The following is a 19,137-nucleotide window of genomic DNA, read 5'->3' on the forward strand; positions in this document are numbered from 1 at the left end:
AAAAAAAAACAACATATTTTTACATAAAAAACAGTAAAACCACAACTTCTTCAACAGAGAGTTGAAAAAAAAAACAACATATTTTTACATAAAAAACAGTAAAACCACAACTTCTGGTAAACCGACCCTTCCAGTTTAAGACCTCGATATTATTCATCAAAAAAGAGCCTTAATGCCAAATTTGGCTGAAATCGGACTTTTCGTTCAAAAGTTATCGTGCTATTAGTCATATATGTATAGTAGCCATTTTGAATGCTCGCCATTTTTGTAAAAGGCAAAATCTGAGATGGCTAAATTTGAACTTTTGTATGTGTAGTATATGTGGTCCAAATCATATGCTTCTACCATTAAATGCACAATAACTCTTATAATATTTTCAAGAATCTGCCACACATAGGTACATGTGAAGATACGTTATGCATTTATTAAATGGTAATTAACATAACTAAAAAGTTCAAAATATTTCCTAAAACATATTCTTACGCCCTTTTCAATGGTGGTATTGCCATTTTGAAAAATTAATATATACAGGGTGAAAAAATTGAAAATAAATTATTTACATAATATAAAATAGTTTTACATAAAAAACCAGGAAAAACACAACTTCTGGTAAACCGATTCTTCCAGTTCACGACATCGATCTTGTAAATCACAAAAAGAACCTACGTACCAAATTTGGTTGGAATCGGACTTTTCATTCAAAAGATATCGTGCTATTAGTCACGTATGTATAGTCGCCCATTTTGAATGACCGCTATTTTTGTAAAAGGCAAAATCTGAGATGGCCTCATATCTAAATTTGAACCTTTATATGTGCGGTATATGTGGACCAAATTATATGCTTGTATCATTAAATGTGCAATTCTTATAATATTTGCACGAATCTGCCGCACTAATGTACAGTAAAATTTGTCAGTAACGGCCACTAAAAATGAAAGAACTATTGGCCGATATAGAAAGGTGGGCGGTATTGCCAGTTTTTGTAGTCTACATATAATTGGTTTGGGAAATTTTTAAACTGTCCGTTAGGACAGGTGGCCGATGTTGGCAGGTGGCCGTTAACACAGGTTTTTTTAATAAAATTGTTAGAAATCTATATTTTTAATATAAAAAGTAGATAAAAATAGTCATCATCATCATCATCACACAGCCAAATTTGTCCACTGTCAGACATAAGCCTCCTCAAGATGTCTCCACCCTTCTCTGTCCTGGGCAGCTGCAATCCAGTTTGTCGCTATTCTCTTGATATCGTCGGTCCATCTGGTAGGTGGTCTTCCACGACTTCGTTTGTCCGCCCTTGGCCTCCACTCTAAGATCTTCCTTGTCCATCTGTTGTCTCTTTGTCTTGCGACGTGTCCTGACCATTTCCACTTCAACTTCGTAATGCGCTTTATGATGTCTTCCACTCCAGTTCTTCGCCGTAACTCATCATTTCGTATTCTGTCTCTCAAAGTTAGGCCAAGCATGGATCTTTCCATTTTTCGTTGTGCTATTTGTAATTTTCTTATTGATGTTTTAGTCAATGTCAGTGTTTCAGCTCCATAAGTAAGCACCGGAAGTACGCACTGGTTAAATGCTTTTCTTTTTAGCTTTATTGGGATGTTTTCCTTGAACACGTCTCTTAGTTTGACATATGCTGCCCATCCTAAAGCTTTAGGATAAAAATAGTACAAAATAAAAATTTGTTTTAAATTCGTATTTTGAGATAGAATCTCACACGCGACTATCGACGTTACAGAAGTGAGCGCGACTACTCCCAGGTTAATAAAAAAATTTAAATATTTAAAAATTTCGAAAAATATCAATATTTTTCTACTTTCATTGCTTATAACTTTAAAACGATTCATTTTGGAACAAAGTCGTAGGGAAAGAAAATAAAGATAATTGAATTTTGTATAATATACGACTGGTTTAAAATGTCTTAAATTATTTCCTTTTGCTCCTTTCCTTATATTCCTTTTATTTGCCTTTCTGCAAAATAGCAATAAACAGAAAATAAGGGGGCAAAAAAGACTGTTTTTATTCAATGTATTTCAACCACTTTGGTTGCACTTAGAACCTTCATAATTCGCTTAGAAAATTCTTACAACATAATTAAACCATCCACCTTTCATTAAAATCGACCTAATAGATTTTGCATAATAATTTTGCAATCTAAATTTTTTTAAAAAGTTCAAATTATTTAAAAACTTTCTGAACAAAAAGTAGACCATTAATTTAGAAGATCGCTAATTTCTTTACACATAAAGAGGTTCTCTACCTATCTACTACACTTTACAGAATTAAAATCGGATTATTTAAGCGGCCTCAGCACTGTTATACCTACTGTGAAATATTGGAAACACATACAATAAAAGTTAATATTGGTTGAACTACTTACACATATAGCTCGGAGTCTTGGATATAAAGTTCCACAGTCAAAGTATAATCTCTGATCCACAAGAGCTCTCTTTTTTGGATCTTTGGGATATAAATTATCATCCTTTGAGTATTGTGTTGCCAGATATCCTGCAATAGCATGACTGTCCCAGAGAGTTAAATCTCCATCAACCAAAGTAGGTAAAGTATGTTGAGGATTAATCTGAAATTTTGATAAAACAACTTACTATAATGTCATATCGCAATTACAGAAGATCTTATAGCTTACAAGTAGTAAACTAAACAAATGTTAGCTAGTAAAGCATACAATTTTTTATTGGTTCAATACTTGGGAATTAACTACAAATGCTGTTGGTGACTTGCTCTTACCATTCATAGTTCATAGTTAGAAGCAAATGGCTGAATCTTGATAACAAATGAGATAAAAAATACAGAAAACAATAAATGAAAACGTCACTAAATGTAAACAATATTGCCAAATGAAACTAGTGTAGTATTTGCATAAAATACAATACACAGATTATGTCAGCTGTTTTTCATTGATTGATAAATAAATTAATTGGAAGATCAATGTATAGGGCAGTCGATTATATTTGGCTCAGAATTCCATCCTACTACATCAATTTACTTGATATTTTCACAGTAAGTAGGGAATAGCTCACGAAACAAAGTCTACTCTATATACTATGGCGTTTTTATCTTGGAGGCGGTTCCCACCCCTTCAAGGGGGTGGAAAATTTTTTGGTCAAATAACCACAAAAGTGGTTAGAGAACCTAATTTTAAGCAAAAACTGTTTATATATTTTTTTTTGAAAACTCAATAGTTTTTGAGTTATTCGTGACTGAAAATTGACCATTTTTATATTGAAAAATGACACCTTTTCAGACGATTTTTTGCGAATACCTTATACGCCAGGGAAATACGGCAAAAATATACCATGTTCGGGACACTTGAGCAGCCAGGTTGCAAATAGGATTTTTGGGTACTATAAATAAGTGTCAAAAATGGCAGTTTTTTCGTTTAAATCGCCACAGCTAAAAATATGGTAATTAGATATCTTATTTGTAGTATTTTTCTTTTAGTAGATGAACAAAGCTGAAAAATTGCAGTTTCTGAATTTTGATCCGATCATTTATTGCTTCGAAAATTTCAAAATAAAACAACTAAAATTTCGAAAATAAAAAATTTGCTATAACTTTGGCGAAAATGGCCATTAGACTTTCATATTGCATGAAAAAAGTTGAGTCAAACAGCACAAAAAAGTTTAAGACGATTCGTCAATTAGTTTAAATTTTATTCAATTTGTTTATCCCAAAGAATGTTATTGTTCAGAAAATAAGAATGATATAACAGTTCTGTGGAAACCACGTGAAAGAAGAATAGTTATGTTTTCAACGAATTTAAAAAAATCAATAAAAAGTCATTTTTATCATTCCGAAAACATTTTATTAAAGTAGAGTCATTTTTGGCTTATAAACAATTTGAATAACTTTGTTAATATTGACTCTAGATTAAAACTACTTTGGGATTTGAAAAGCTGATATTTTTACACGAATTTTCAAAAAAAAACTTTTTGCCTAGGTTGTTTACGGTCAAAGTTAGCCACTTTTTTTATTTAATTCACAGCTACTTTGTTTATAACAATTAAGCAACCTAACTAGCGCCATTTTGAAGCTCAAGGTATATAGTTTATGTGTAAAAGTTTGAGTAAACTTTAAACTTCAACAAAGTGGTTAATAAAGCTTTAAAAATTACGTCCTAACGAAATCGATTCGTGGTCGGTGGAGGGGAATTATTAAAATCCGTGCACTCAAAAAATGAAATTGATTGTACATACAAATGTATGTACATATATCCCCACCTAACATTACAAAATGTTAGGGGGAACTCCCCTTATCACTCAGGGATATGAAAAATAGATTACGACCGATTCTAAGACCTACCGAATATTCATACAAAATTTCATCAAAATCGGTCACGAGGTCTCAGAGGAGTATGGCAACTAACACTGTGACAGGAGAATTTTATAGATGTAAATATATAAAGCTATTAAAAATGGGGGTTGGTGATAGAAGAGTAAAAATTAAGGGTTGTATGTATTTTTTAATTCTACACCATATAAAATTAAGGGAAACAATCTTGTCCAAAAAAATAAAAAAAATGTCAGGGGAGCAATCCCCTTATAGTTTATGGGTATGAAAAATAAATAAAAACATATTCTCAGTCCTACAGGATATACGTGTAAAATTTCATAAAAATCGGTCTAGCCGTTTCGGAGGAGTATGGTAACTAACACTGTTACAGGAGAATTTTATGTATGTAGAAGTAACTGTGAATTAAATAATAAAAGCATTTAACCTAAGCAAAAAGTTTTTGTTTGAAAATTTGTCTAAAAATACCAGCTTTTGAAATCCCAAAGTAGATTTACTCTACAGTCAATATTAACAAATCTATTCAAATTGTTTTTAAGCCAAAAATGACTCTACTTTAGTAAAATGTTTTCGGAATGATAAAAATGACATATGTTTGATTTTTTTAAATTCATTGAAAATATAAGTGTTCTTCTTTCATGTATTTTTCACAGAATTGCTGTATCATTATTATTTTCTGAACAATAACATTGCAAAAAAAAGCTCTTTGGGATAAACAAATTGAAAAAAATTTAAACTAATAATTGACGAATCGTCTTGAAATTTTTTGTGTATGATATGTACCGGTTGTGTCAACTTTTCATGCAATATCAAAGTCTAATGTTCATTTTCGCAAAAGCTATAGCATTTTTTTTATTTTCCACATTTTAGTCTTATTTTGCAATTAGCGAAGCAACAAATGATCGAACCAAGATTAAAAAAGTGCCATTTTGAACCTTTGCTCATCTACTAAAAGATGAATGTTCTAAATAAGATATTTAATTACCCTATTTTTACCTGTAGCGATTAAACGAAAAATTGCCATTTTTGACACTTATTTGTTAATAACTAAAATTCTCGTCCGAACTGTGACGGGCATTTTTGTATTTATAATGTATTAGGTATATAGTGCCCAAAAAACCATTTGCAACCTGGCTGCTCAAGTGTCCCGACAAAAACCTTATTTCTCTGGACTATTAGAAACTATAGCTTTTAAAAAAACAAAGATTCGTTTCTTCACAAATCTTCTAGTTATAATACAAAAAGCGATATTGTAGGTGAAAAGAGTTTGTTTTTTCGGTGCATGCTCAAATCGGTGTATTCAACTTGAAATAACAGAAAAACGGTCGATTTTAGGTGTATATTGCTACCAATACCTATTGTAGCTCCAATTTATGAGTAATATTAAATCCCGGTTACATTCATCAAACTAGGCGAGATATGCTGCAAAAAAATTGATGACTAATGTATTTTAGGAAAAAATGAAAAGTAAATTTAACCCCTCATCCACCAGAATTTAAATGCATCATTTTTCTTCTACAATACCTTTTATTATAGTGTTATTTCTATGTTTAAAAAGTTAAACGGGTTTCAAATGAATGGTTTTTGAAAAAAAAACAAGATCAAATTAAAGAGCGCATTTTTAATTTTTTTTTAAATCTTCCTTCTTCTCCATGTAACTCAAAAATGATAAGAGAAGTGAAAAAAAGATACCATACAAAAATGTACGGTTTTCAACGAAAACTTTTCGTTTATAAATTCGCAAGTCTGTTCTGCCAACACACTAAACGTCAACTGAAATCGTTGCTAGTAAGTAGGCTAGTTTTAATCTGAATTTGTTAAGCCAAGCATAGGTTATTTACATTTGAGTTTGACAGTTCGTGAATGTCAAACTAAATTTTAAATTAGGTATTAAAATATAAATAACATTAGTGAATTTAATTATTATATAAAATAAAAAATAAGATGTTTAAAAATACAATTTAAGTATATTTTGAAAGCAATAATTTATTAACAACTTTAAAAAGGTTTGTACGAGTATGCGGCCTCCCTTTTAATGGGAGTACCTAATGATAAATGGACTGTTCCATTGCAACTATTGTTGACGATTCAAAACACTTTACTTCATCAGTAAAAAAATATGAAAAACATTTTTTAAGAAACGCTTTTCTTTAGTTACGAGTGACTGAAACTAAAAATATTACAAAAAAATCAACCAAAACGCGGCGCCTCTTCATAGTGTAGAAAACAGAGGTTGGACCTCGCAAAATGGACACAAGTCCGGTTTTATTTTTTTTCTGGTATATCAAGGGATGCTTATTATAAGACTAACTTCTTAAAAAATTTCGCCCCGGAACCCCCCTTTTCATCCCTTTACTTACTTACTTAGTCCTAAGCCTTTCTACCTTTAGGTGTAAGGCTGGTGGAGTTTCCAATGTCAATCCCTTCTTCTCGACTTCTTTCCTGATTTCATCTACCCACATAACTCTTGGTCTCCCTCTTTTGTTTTTCCCCTGCACTCTCGTTTCGAACACTCGTTTTGTTAGCCTCTCGTTCGACATTCTACACACGTGCCCGAACCATCTAAGTTGTCCTTCTACTATTTTTTCATTGATTGGTTCTAGTTTTAGGTTTTGTCTAATTGTTTCGTTTCGTATTTTGTCTGTCCTTTTTCTGTTTGCTATTTTCCTCAGGAACCTCATTTCCATAGCATTGACTCTGGATTTTTGTCTCCCCGTCAATGTCCATGTCTCGCTGCTATACATGATTGTTGGTCTAACTACTGATATAACGACTGCCGTTTTTACTTTTTCCGGTATCCCTTTTTTCCCAAAAAATGTTGTTTTCATAGTGTTAAATAAGCTTCCTGTTCGTCCCATTCTCTCGTTTATTTCCATGTCTTGTTTACCATTTGATTCGATTATTACTCCTAGGTATTTAAAATATTCCACTTGCTCTAGTTGTTTCCCGTCTAATTCTATTGCGTGTGACTTCCTCGTATTTGAAATTATCATTGTTTTTGTTTTCTCTGTATTAATTTTCATATTTATGTTTGATAGTTCTTCTTCTAGGATTTCAAGATTGTTCTGTAAGTCTTCTCTGTTTTCTGCTATCAATACCATGTCGTCTGCAAATAGTAGCTCCGATAGTTGAGTCTGTTTCATTTGCCAGTATCCTAATGTTAGTTTTCTCATTCTTCTCTTGGCTTTCTTTATCGCTTCATCCAGTACCACTGAGAATAGCAGTGGACTCAGCACGCATCCCTGTTTGACGCCTTGACTTGTAGAAAATTCTCTGGATTCCTCGTTATTGGTTCTTACTGTATTTGTATTATTTTTGTACATATCCTTTATTACTTCTATTATGTGTCTGTCGACTCCCCTTTCTGTTAGTGTCTTCCAAACGTCCTTTCTTCGGATTCTGTCAAACGCCTTTTCCAGGTCAATGAAGCACATATGTATCTCTCTATTTTTCTTGATTACCTTCTCACTTACTTGTCTTAATGTGAATATTAGGTCTTGCGTGCTTCTGTCCTTCCTGAATCCACACTGTGTGTCTTCCATAGTTGTTTCTATTTGTGTTTTTATTCTTGTCTCTAGTATTCTTGCTAATACCTTCCCAGGGATACTTGATATGGTGATACCTCGGTAATTATTACAGTTTCTCTTGTCTCCCTTTTTGTGTATTGGTAATATAATGTCTTTCTTCCAGTCCTTTGGTAATTCTGCTCTATTTATGATATCATTCATTAGTTCTTTCATGCTATCCATTCCCTCTGTCCCCATGAATTTTATCATTTCCGGGGTGATATGATCCTTGCCTGGTGCTTTGCCCAGTTTTACTCTTTCTATTGCTTTCTCTAATTCCTCTCTTGTTATGGATTCCACTTGTTGTTCTTCATTCCTTTCTTGTATCTCCCCTATGTTGTCCTTGTCTACATGAGTTAGCTCTTTGAAATGTTCTCTCCATCTTTCCATTATTTGTTTTTCTTCTGTTAGTACGTTTCCATTCTTGTCTTTTATATTCGGCATCGTGTGCTCTTTCTTTTGTCTGAGTTGTTTTAATGCGCCGTAGAAGAGTTTTTGGTTTTCCCTATAATTTTTTGTCATTTTTTGTCCAAATATCTCCCATGACCTTTCCTTTCCTGCTTTCACCGCTATTTTAACCTCTTTCCTTTTTTCTTTATATGCTTCGTAATCTTCCGGGTGTTTTGTGCTTAGGTATCTTTTCCATTTGTCTTTTTTGTTCTTTATTTTCTCTCGTATTTCTTCCGTCCACCATTCTGTTCTCCTCATGTTAGTGTTTGCTATTTTTGCTTTCCCGCAAGTTTCCTCAGCTGCTTTGATTATGCTGGTTTTTAGATATTCCCATTTTTTTTCTATATTTGTATTTTTTGCCCTACCTTTCAAAGTATTATCTAAGTTTTCTTGGAATTTCTTCTTATATATTTCCTCTTTTAATTTGTAACTTTTTATTTTTTCATTTACTACCTTTCTTCTCTTTTCTTCTTTTTCCTCTGTTGTTCTCATTCTCATTATTACTAGATGGTGGTCACTGCCAATCTCCGAGCCTCTTTTCACTTTCGTATCCTGTACTCTTTTCCATTTGTTGCTGCTTACCAAAAAGTAATCTATGATTGATTTTTCGTTTCTGCTGTCTTGTACTCTCGTGTATTTGTGTACTTCTTGATGTTTAAATTTTGTATTTGTTATAACTAGTTTATTCTCCATACATATTTCTATTATTCTTTCACCATTTCTGTTTAGCATTTCTTCTCCTTCTTTTCCCATGCACTCCTCTATTCCGCTGTTGTTGTTTCCGACTCTACCGTTTAGATCTCCCATTACAATTATGTTTTCTTCCCCATTATCAATTTGCATTTGGAGCTCCTCGAAAAATTTATCTTTCTCTTCCTTTCTTGCATCTTCATTTACTCCGTAGGCTGTTATTATTGTCCATATTTCTTCGTCCATCAGTTTAATTTTCACCGATAATATTCTCTGGTTAACATATGTTTCTTCTATAACGTGTTGTAGTCTATTCGGTGCAATTATTATCCCGACTCCTTCTTTTGCTCTCTCTTTTGTATCCGCTCCTACCCAAAGTAACCAATATCCTTTGTGTATTTTCTTAAGACCTTTTCCTTTCATCTTCGTTTCTGTTATTCCTAGTATTTCTATTTTTTGTCTTATCATATCTTCTACCAGTTCTTCCTCTTTTCCATTGATGCTTCTCACATTCCATGTTCCCATTTTTATCTCTCCTTTTTTCTGCAATCTAGCTTTCCCCTTTTTCCTATTTTCATCCTTGTTTACCTTTGCATCATCTTTTTCCCTATCGCTTTTCCCATTCATTGCCTTGGTTGTCATTGTTGTGGGTCCGGTCTCATTATTTTCTTTTAGTTTTTTGAAGTCCCTTCCCCGATATTTCTGTGAGTTAGTATAAGTTTCTCTTTATTATGGTCCCATTTCCACTCCTTTCCATTAATCTCCAGTTTCATATATCCTATCTTCGTAGTATTACCTTTGTCTTTTTCTTCTTTTGCCATTTTCCTAATTTTTGCTTGTATTTCCCTTTCCTTTCTTGTTAAATCTGATTCTATATACACCTTTTGTCCCTGTAGATTTTTCAGTTTTCCTTTGTTTTTTAGTACACTCATCTTATCCGTTAGGTTTTCCATTTCTGCTACAAAGATTTGGTCGCCGATCTTCACCGCTCCTCTCAGTCTGACCTCTAATTTCAGATTTCTTCCTATGAAGTGTTCTACTGACTCCTTTACAGGCTTTCCGTCGGTAGCATCTAGTGTTAGGCCTTTTAATACTATATTATTTCTCCGTCTATCTTTTTCCAATTGTTCTATTCTATTGTTTGCCATTTTTAAACCTTCTTCCAATTTTTCGTTTTTTTCTTTCAGCTCCTTAATATATTCCATCGTTTCTTTTTGGTCTTTCCGTATGGTTCTTATTTCTGCCATCATTTCATCATTTTTCCACATAACTTCCCGCATCATTTTTATCATCTCTTCATTTGTGTCGTTGCTGTTATTCGGTGTTCGTCTCGTCAGGTTACTCTTTTCAAAATATAATTTATCTTCTTTATATTTTTTCTTCTTAGATTCTTCGTCGCCACTATCAGATAGTTCTTCATTCTTTCTATAGGTTTCCTTTCGGATTGTTCCTGTTCCGCCACTGGCCATTTTAAATTAAATGTTAACCTCAGCACTAATATAAATATTATTATTATACACTTAGAAGTTTATTTTTATTTCGCACAAGAACGCTTTTTAAGTTTAACGATTATCGATAACGATAGGTCTTTTAAAAAACCGGTGTTTTTATTGTGATAGGTTTCGAATTCGAAATTACCTTATCGCCAATACACCTGCCACACGACCTCTCGCCTCGCTTGCCAAACTCGAATTCATCCCTTTAAAGGGGGTAATTTGTGGTTTTTGCAAAACGTTTGCAAAAAATTTACTTAATAGTAAAATGAAGAGGACTATATTTCCTACTATTTATTTCCCAACAGCATATGTCTAACACCCACCGTTTAACGGGGGTGATGCCCCAAAGTTGAAAAAATTTTAAAAAAGATTTTTTTAAAAAAATTATTTTCCCTAACTTTAATGAAATTTAAGAAGAAACACTGGGGAGATTAATCACAAATTGATTTTTTGGTATAGGTTTCATTTAAGGGAAATTGCCCATTTTTTAATTACAGTGTGTTACATTTTAAAAAACCCCTTTTTATACCATCTGAATCGCCTATGCTAGAGTAAAAAAACTTTCAGCGATTATCCATGTACTGGTGTTATTTACAAATTTCTATAATGCACTCCCATTTTTTCCGGAACCACCCCAAAAAAAAGGAGAATTAATAAAGAAAGTTATTTTCTTGGAATCCTTCACACACCATGCCGTTTATTAAAATGCTTAATATATCATTTTGTGCACGTTCTTATTACCCATGCATGAACACCAAAAGCAATTTCTTAATGCAACCCCTGTAGCCAAAAACAATGAAGAAACGGGGGTTGAAAAAAAAATTTTTCTTTGCTTTTTGACAAATATTAACATATGCTCCATCAATAGGATTTTTCATAAATATATATGATTAGTGCAACATCATTGCGGAAACTACCCCTATCCTTGAAAATAAACTGCATAAACTACCCCTATCCATTGGAGAGCATATTTTGAAGATTTTCTCATTACCTATGCATTTTTTTTTAAACAAAGTTTATACAGAATTAAAGACCACTATTTTCTCTACAAATAAAATCCTATGCATTTTTTTCGTATAAGCAACCGTTACGGCACAGTGGCGCCGTAAACATCAGAAATGCTTTGGCGGGCTCCAGTTTTTGTTTTTTTTTTTTTTTTCATCACCTATACATTTTATGGATAACGTAGTTATGGAAAATAAAAGAACACTGTCTGCTACACATTATGACCTATGCATATTTTATTTTCTTTGCACCCTAAAGCCACAGTGGTGGCCCAAGATCAATTTTTGATTATTTTTTTATTAATTCTCCTTTTTTAGGGTGGTTCCGGGGAAAATATGGGGGTGCATTATACAAATTTATAAATAACACTAGTATATGGATAATCGCTGAAAGTTTTTTTACTCCGGCATAGGCGGTTCAGATGGTATAAAAAGGGGTTTTTTAAAATGTAACACCCTGTAATTAAAGAATTTGCAATTTCCCTTAAATGAAACCTATACCAAAAAATCAGCCACTTATTTGTGATTAATTGCCGCAGGGTTTCTTCTTAATTTTCATTACAGTTAGGGAAAAATTTTTTTTTTAAACATTTTTTGTTAAATTAGTCAACTTTGGGGCGCCACCCTCGCTAAACGGTGGGTGACAGACATATGCTGTAGTGATGAGCAAAACAAAAACAAGACCAAGACCAGGCTAGTCTTGGTCTTATTCTTGTTCTTGCAAGCTTGGTCTTGGTCTTGGTCTTGCAGCTTAAAGGCAGTCTTGGTCTTGGTCTTGCACTAGCCGGTCTTGTTCTTGGTCTTGGTCTTGCTGCAAGAGTCTTGCTGGTCTTGCTTTTTTGGTAGTAATAATTTGAACCAAACAATTTCGAATAAAATGTAGATTGAAATAAATAGAGATGTGAAGAATGAAACTATATTTTTTGCTTTAAAATTTTAACAGAATGTAGAATGTAGTTTCAAACGGATACCAATTTTAACATTATACATTCACCTAATGACCTAATTATTTCTCTCTATATAAAGAGATTAGAGTATATTTTTATAATGGTAATGTTTATCAGTAGGAAAAACCTGCATTTACAACCCTTGTTGCAATTGCCGGCCTTCGGTTGTGTCACGTTGTGTTTTGCATGCTGTCGATACCTGCAGCCTGCCTTCAGACCACGTCTTGAATCTGGATTATTGTTTATTGCCCCTGTATTTTAATAAAATGTTAGAAAAAAGCTTCTTTAAGGTGCCACAAATGGTCGGGGACCTTTAATTCACGGATTTTACGAAAAGGGATAAACGGTTTATAGTTGTTAACAGGTAACGATCTGCTCCTTTCACTGGAACACTGTAGTATTTATCCTACGACGGTCAAATTTAAGAATATAAATTAAATTTTTTTAAGAGAACACAAAAATCAAATATTTTTTACTCTATTTAATCATTATTTAATATAATTAACTTTTTTTATAAACTAACTAAAACATACTTTTTAGTAAATACGTACATATTTACCATACCTATTTATAGACCTAATACTATAACATAATAACTAAACCTAATGGGGAGTTATAAACGCTTAATTCTGTAATTTGTTATCTTGCAGTTCTTTAATTTGATTTAAACTACATTGCTCTCGTAACACGAGTTATTCGCACTTTTTATTTTCACATATTTTTGGATTGAATACCCATTATGACATTTAAAAAGTTCATCACTGAAATGATGCGCATGCATGTCAAGTGCGGCACATACTATTTGTAGTACTGGCCGTTTCTGGGGAAAACCTAGATTCTTCCAAATAGTTTTCAACTATGAAATCAGTAAAATTCTTTACGCGTTTGTCCTCCGGGATTTTCACAAATAATTCAACTTTCAACTTTCGTTGATTGTAAAAAATTAATCCAAAAAATAATTTTAAAAATTTCCCAGTATCGAAATTTTTGTCATTATATTTAGAAACTGAACGTAAGCTTTGGATTTTGCGATACCAAGCTTGACACATTACAATCGACAACCAGTTATTTTTTATTCAGGCCACAATGCTGTCACAGCATTGTGAATCCCTTTTCAAAATCTATTATGATATTTTTTGTATTAATTTTAAATTATACGAAAATAATTGAAATAAGTGTCAGTATTTTTATTAGACAAAAAAGCGAAAACTAGTGGTACATAAAAACCGTTTTTAATTGCATTTTTTTTAATGGATTACCCTCTCTACAGTGCTAGTCAAAAGTCCGTACCCCCCCTCTTATCTTTTGAACGGTTTTACCTATAATAGTGAAATTTGGATGGAGGAAATTAACTGACGTAAGCTTCTTAACTAGTTATGACAGGTGACGTAATAGTGACAGATGACGTTACAGAGCCACTGTGACCGATAATTTTAAATGGGACCTTATGGCAAGTGATACCTCGTTTGAAAGGTATTCAAAATACCTACTCAGCCATACTAATTTTTTTGTGTTTTAGTTGATTTTGATTTTGGTGAATAAATTAAATAAATATAATATTGTAGCTTCGCATTTAATTAATAAAAATTCAAATGTACGCCTATGGTTTTTTTGTCAAAAAAGTTGACGTTTTTCGATTCTCTAGTAGTTTTTACGTCAACGTCAACCTTTTTGACAAGTAATCATAGGCGGAATTTTGAATTTTGAATTAATTAAATGAAACTACAATTTTATATTTATTTCATTAATTCGTCAAAATTAGCTTAAACTTAAACAATATTAGTATGACTGAATAGGTATTTTCAATACCTTTCAAACGAGGTGTCACTTGCCATAAGGTCCCATTTAAAATTATCTGTCACAGTGGCGCTGTAAAGTCATCTGTCACTATTACGTCACCTGTCATGACTAGTTAAGAAGCTTACGTCCGTTTATTTCCTATCTCCAAATTTCACTATTATAGGTATAACCGTTCAAAAGATACGAGGGGGGGTACGGACTTTTGACTAGCACTGTATAATTACATTTTTTTTGTATTACAAGTAATTTCAATTGTCCTTGAACTATCGCCGTTTGAAAACTTGCCTTCTGGACACTTTGAAGGTTGAGAAAATGCAAACCGTTTGACTTAATCAAAACGACTTAAAAATATAACCAAAATATTATGTATTTTAAAAATTCGATATTGTTTAAGGTTTCTTACAATGTCAGTATATATTATTGAACTAAAAAAATAAAGTTAAATAATAAAAACCAATTTTTCTCAAAAAAGTGCAAGAGTCTTGCAGGTTGGTCTTGGTCTTGCGTGGTCTTGCAAGGTTCGGTCTTGGTCTTGGTCTTGTTCTTGCAAGCTTGGTCTTGGTCTTGGTCTTGCAACCAAAAGGCGGTCTTGGTCTTGCTGCAAGAGCAAGACCAAGACCGCAAGACCAAGACCAGTCTCGCTCATCACTAATATGCTGTCGGGAAATAAATAGTAGGAAATATAGTCCTCTTCATTTTACTATTAATGCAATTTTTTGCAAAACGTACAGGAAGGGCTACGTTTCGCAAAAACCACAAATTACCCCCTTTAAAGGGATGAAAAGGGGGCTTCCGGGGATAATTTTTTTAAGAAAAAGTTAGTCTTATAATAAGCACCCCTTGATATACCAGAAAAAAAAAATAAAACCGGACTTGTGTCCATTTTGCGAGGTTCAACCTCTGTTTCCTACACGATCATCGAATAAACGGTTTTCGCCCCACGCTTTTCATTAACGAATGTGTTAGATTTTTTAAATTTTTTTTATTTTTTTATTTTTTAGTTGATTTTTAATTTTAGTTACTCGTAACTAAAGAAAAGCGTTTCTTAAATTTTTTTTTTCATATTTTTTTACTATTTACTTTTTAGTCTTACACTTTTCAAACATTAAAATATATCGTCAGGTTTATTAAAATATATGTATAAAACATATGATGTACTACATGAAAAGTAGTCGGAATCGGCAAAAAATTTGAAACTTTATTGTTTATTTATGAAGCATAACGTAAACAATTAACGTAAAAAGTGAAATTATGTATAGTTCATATCATTAGTTACAATCCGTAAAAGTTTCAAGTTTTTACATTGTAAAATACAAAAGAATTTAAGCATTTTCCATTAGAATCGTTTTTTCTTATTTAAACAATTAATAAATTTTTTTTATTGACTATTCGTGTATTGTTCCCGCGAATGCACATGTCTGCAAATTTTCATTCATTTGCATTAGAGAAAAGGCAGTCAAATTAACGTCTAAAGATTTGACGCAAACTATTGAACTAAATAACAGAGTTTAAAAAGTATATTAATTTAACAATATTGAAAATTGTTATTATGAAATGTTGTTTGGAATAAAAAATTATGTTCTGATATATGCAATTACATCCTTCCAGTGGAACAAAATATTTGAAGATTTTTTTCAAATTATGGGTATAATACCAACATCCTTTTCATTTATAACTCTTTTATTTTTAATTTGACGAAGAAAAGTTATTCTTCATAAAAAGCTCTTCACAGTCTAAGATTTATGATGCAATATATCAAATTTTAATAATTTTATACGAGGTATATAAAAAATATTAATTTCGATCAAGAGTAAAGTACCTTTATAGTTCACAACATTTAAATTATAATGATATAATTGCACATTATAACATAATTTTTAATTCTAAACAACTTTTCATAATAGCAATTTTCCATATTATGAATTTAAATACGTAAATAAACAAAGTTTTCGTTATGATAATGCTCGCATTTTCAGCTTGTTTTAGAAAAAAAATTTATTTTTTTTTTGAATACTATATTATTTCTTGTCATTTTCAAGTTACATGGAGAAAAAGAAGATTTTTAATAAAATTTAAAAATGCGCTCTATAATTTGATCTTATTTTTTCAAAAACCATTTATTTTAAACCCGTCCAACTTTTTGAACATAGAAATAACACTATAATAAAAGGGATTGTAGAAGGAGATGCATTTAAATACTGGTGGATTAGGGGTTCAAATATACTTCTCATTTTTTCTGAAAATACATTATTCATCAATTTTTTTGCAGCATATCTCGCTTAGTTTGAATGTAATTGACATTTAATATTGCTAATTTTAAAGGTCATTTCAAGCACTATAAGGCAGGCCGCACATCAAAGAAACATGAAACGTAAATTACGTTTCATGGAAATAAACCACTGCTAAACAAATATACGTCCGGCCATTTATGAGACTCTCCGAAAATAAAAATGTGTCATGAGCATGAATCACACTCGTTTCATTGGTAGGCGGACTTTGAGATTTGTTTAGCAGTGTTTTAGTTTCATGAAACATGTTTCATGTTTTTCGTTTCATGTTTTTCGTTTCATGTTTCTTTGGTGTGTGACTTGGCTAAATGGTATCTGTATCATTATGTACCTGAATACACCGATTTGAGCATGCACCGAAAAAACTAATTCTTTTCACCTACCATATCTCTTTCTGTATTATAACTAGAAGATTTATGAAGAAACAAATCTCTTTGTTTTTTTAAAAGCTACAAAAACGTTTTATATAGTTTTTTTAATTAGACCCATAGTTTTTAAGGTATTCGCAAAAACCGTCCGAAAAGGTATCATTTTTCAATAAAAATGGCCAATTTTCAATCAAGAATAACTGAAAAACTATTGAGTTTTCAAAAAAAATTATAGAACAGTTTTTGTTTAGAATCAGGTTCTCTAGCCACTTCCGTGGTTATTTGACCAAAAAATTTTCCACCCCCGAGAAGGGGCGGGAATCGCCCCCAATATAAAAGCGCCACAGTATATAGGGTAGACTTTGTATTAGGAGATAAGTAGAGGCTATTCCCAAAATTCCATTAAAATCCATGCAGTAGGATAGAATTCGGAGGTAATATCTTGTTCTTGCTCTCATTGACTGGCGTAGTAGGGCCAGCCACTCACTATGAGTATAACAGGTACCATGATACAATAACTGTGAAGATATGACATGGAGCAGGTGGGCGGGGTCTACGTAGCTACGTCACTCTGTGAGTAGAACAGCATTATATTCAGTGTTGTCGTATAGTAAACAGTGTTTATTTTTGTGTTTAGGGTGAATTTTACTTATAATTTGGCAAACTTTTATTAAAAATAAGGTGTGCCTTAGTGGAGTCACTGAAGGTGGATATGAGCTATTACCTCCGATTTCGTTGAACCTCCATCGATTTTCATGAAAATTGTTGAGTGGTGAGAGGATATCTCAAAGAACAAAGGTGACATGGTGCAAACTTGCGCTTTTACCCTAGGGGTGGATGTCACCCCTTCTCGGGGGTGAAAATTATTTTATTGAAAATAACCCCATAATTCGATAGAGGGACAAATTCGAAGCAAAATTTGTTATATGAAGTTATCAAAATAAATCAAAACTTTTTGAGTTATTACAGATCAAAGATTTTAATTTTTCTTGAGAAAAATGCATGATTTTAACCGATTTTTCATCAATAACTCAAAAACTGTAAGTTTTTACAAAAAAGTTATTATTATCAAAATTAAAGCTAATAAAAAATGAAATAAACCCCTTACTAGAAAAACCTTTTAATGTTAACTAAAAGTGAGTTATAGGTAATTGAATGTATATTTTTTTCGGCGAGTAAAAAACTCTAAGTATTCAAGCTGAAATAACGAGAAATTCATGCATTTTATAACATAAACTTATTTAACATTTGTCAAAGTACTTAAAAATATCTATTAAATGAGACCCCGAACAGTTGACAGCGTTAAAATGTATGCTACAAAATTTTTTCAAAATTTATCTTTTAAAAATTTTTCCAAAAAATGTTATTGTTTTTTTTAATAACTCAGTTCGTGTTTACGATATCAGGTTCATCTAAAAACTGTTTGAAAGTTAATTCCAAGTGCTATTTAAGCACGTTAAACCTAGTCTTTTAAAACGCTTACTTTTTTAAAAATAAAAGGTTAAATGGCCCCGTTTGCATGGTTCCCACAGCAAAATTTAAGATTTAAACGTTTCTATCTCGGTTATTTTTTACCCTATAGAAATAGTAAAACAGGTAAAATATTTGGTACAGAAAAAACTAAAATTTGGTTATATATAATTGTTTACGTATATTGAGTATTTTTGGAGTTATTATCAAAAGAATATGAGAATTACAATAATTTTAAAAATTATGATTTTTTTAAATTAGGTATATCTTTTTTTCAAAAATATGCATTCTAAACCGGTCAAAATTATCAGTAGTAATTGCACAAGAGCTCTAAAATTATTGAATTTTTCCCGAGTGACACTTTGCCAAATTTCACTCGCCGAAGGCGAGTGAAATTATGTCAAAAGTGTCACGAGGGCAAAAATTCTATATTAAGTTTAGAGTTCGAGTGCAATTTGTTGCGATTATTTCATGAATAAAACTGTTCAAAACCAAAATTGTATTGTAATTTATTTATGTAAGAACAAATTAGTACAATTAAACACAAAGTCTTCATAAATATTTGTGCCATTGAAAGTCATCACTTATATAATTTTTAAAACATTAATTGTCACTGAATGTATTTTTTCGTAGCAACGAAGGGCATCTGACGTAATATACTTAACGACGGGCAATTATCAAAACTTATCGATTTAATTCAGATTTCTGTAGCTTTCTATTGGTCAGAATCTCCTATGAATGAAATAA

General features: G+C 31.9%; 1 protein-coding gene across 1 annotated transcript in view; it reads right to left on the minus strand.

The window, feature by feature from the left end:
* LOC126883248 (glutathione S-transferase 1-like) overlaps positions 1-19,137 on the minus strand; it is a 133,723-nt gene that overhangs the window by 63,790 nt on the left and 50,796 nt on the right. Inside the window, exon 3 of the mRNA XM_050648544.1 lies at positions 2,381-2,581. Coding sequence (XP_050504501.1) covers positions 2,381-2,581 — 201 coding nt within the window. The remainder of the gene's footprint in view (positions 1-2,380; positions 2,582-19,137) is intronic.

This window comes from Diabrotica virgifera, chromosome 4 (genome assembly GCF_917563875.1).
Source record: "Diabrotica virgifera virgifera chromosome 4, PGI_DIABVI_V3a".
NCBI lineage: Eukaryota > Metazoa > Arthropoda > Insecta > Coleoptera > Chrysomelidae > Diabrotica > Diabrotica virgifera.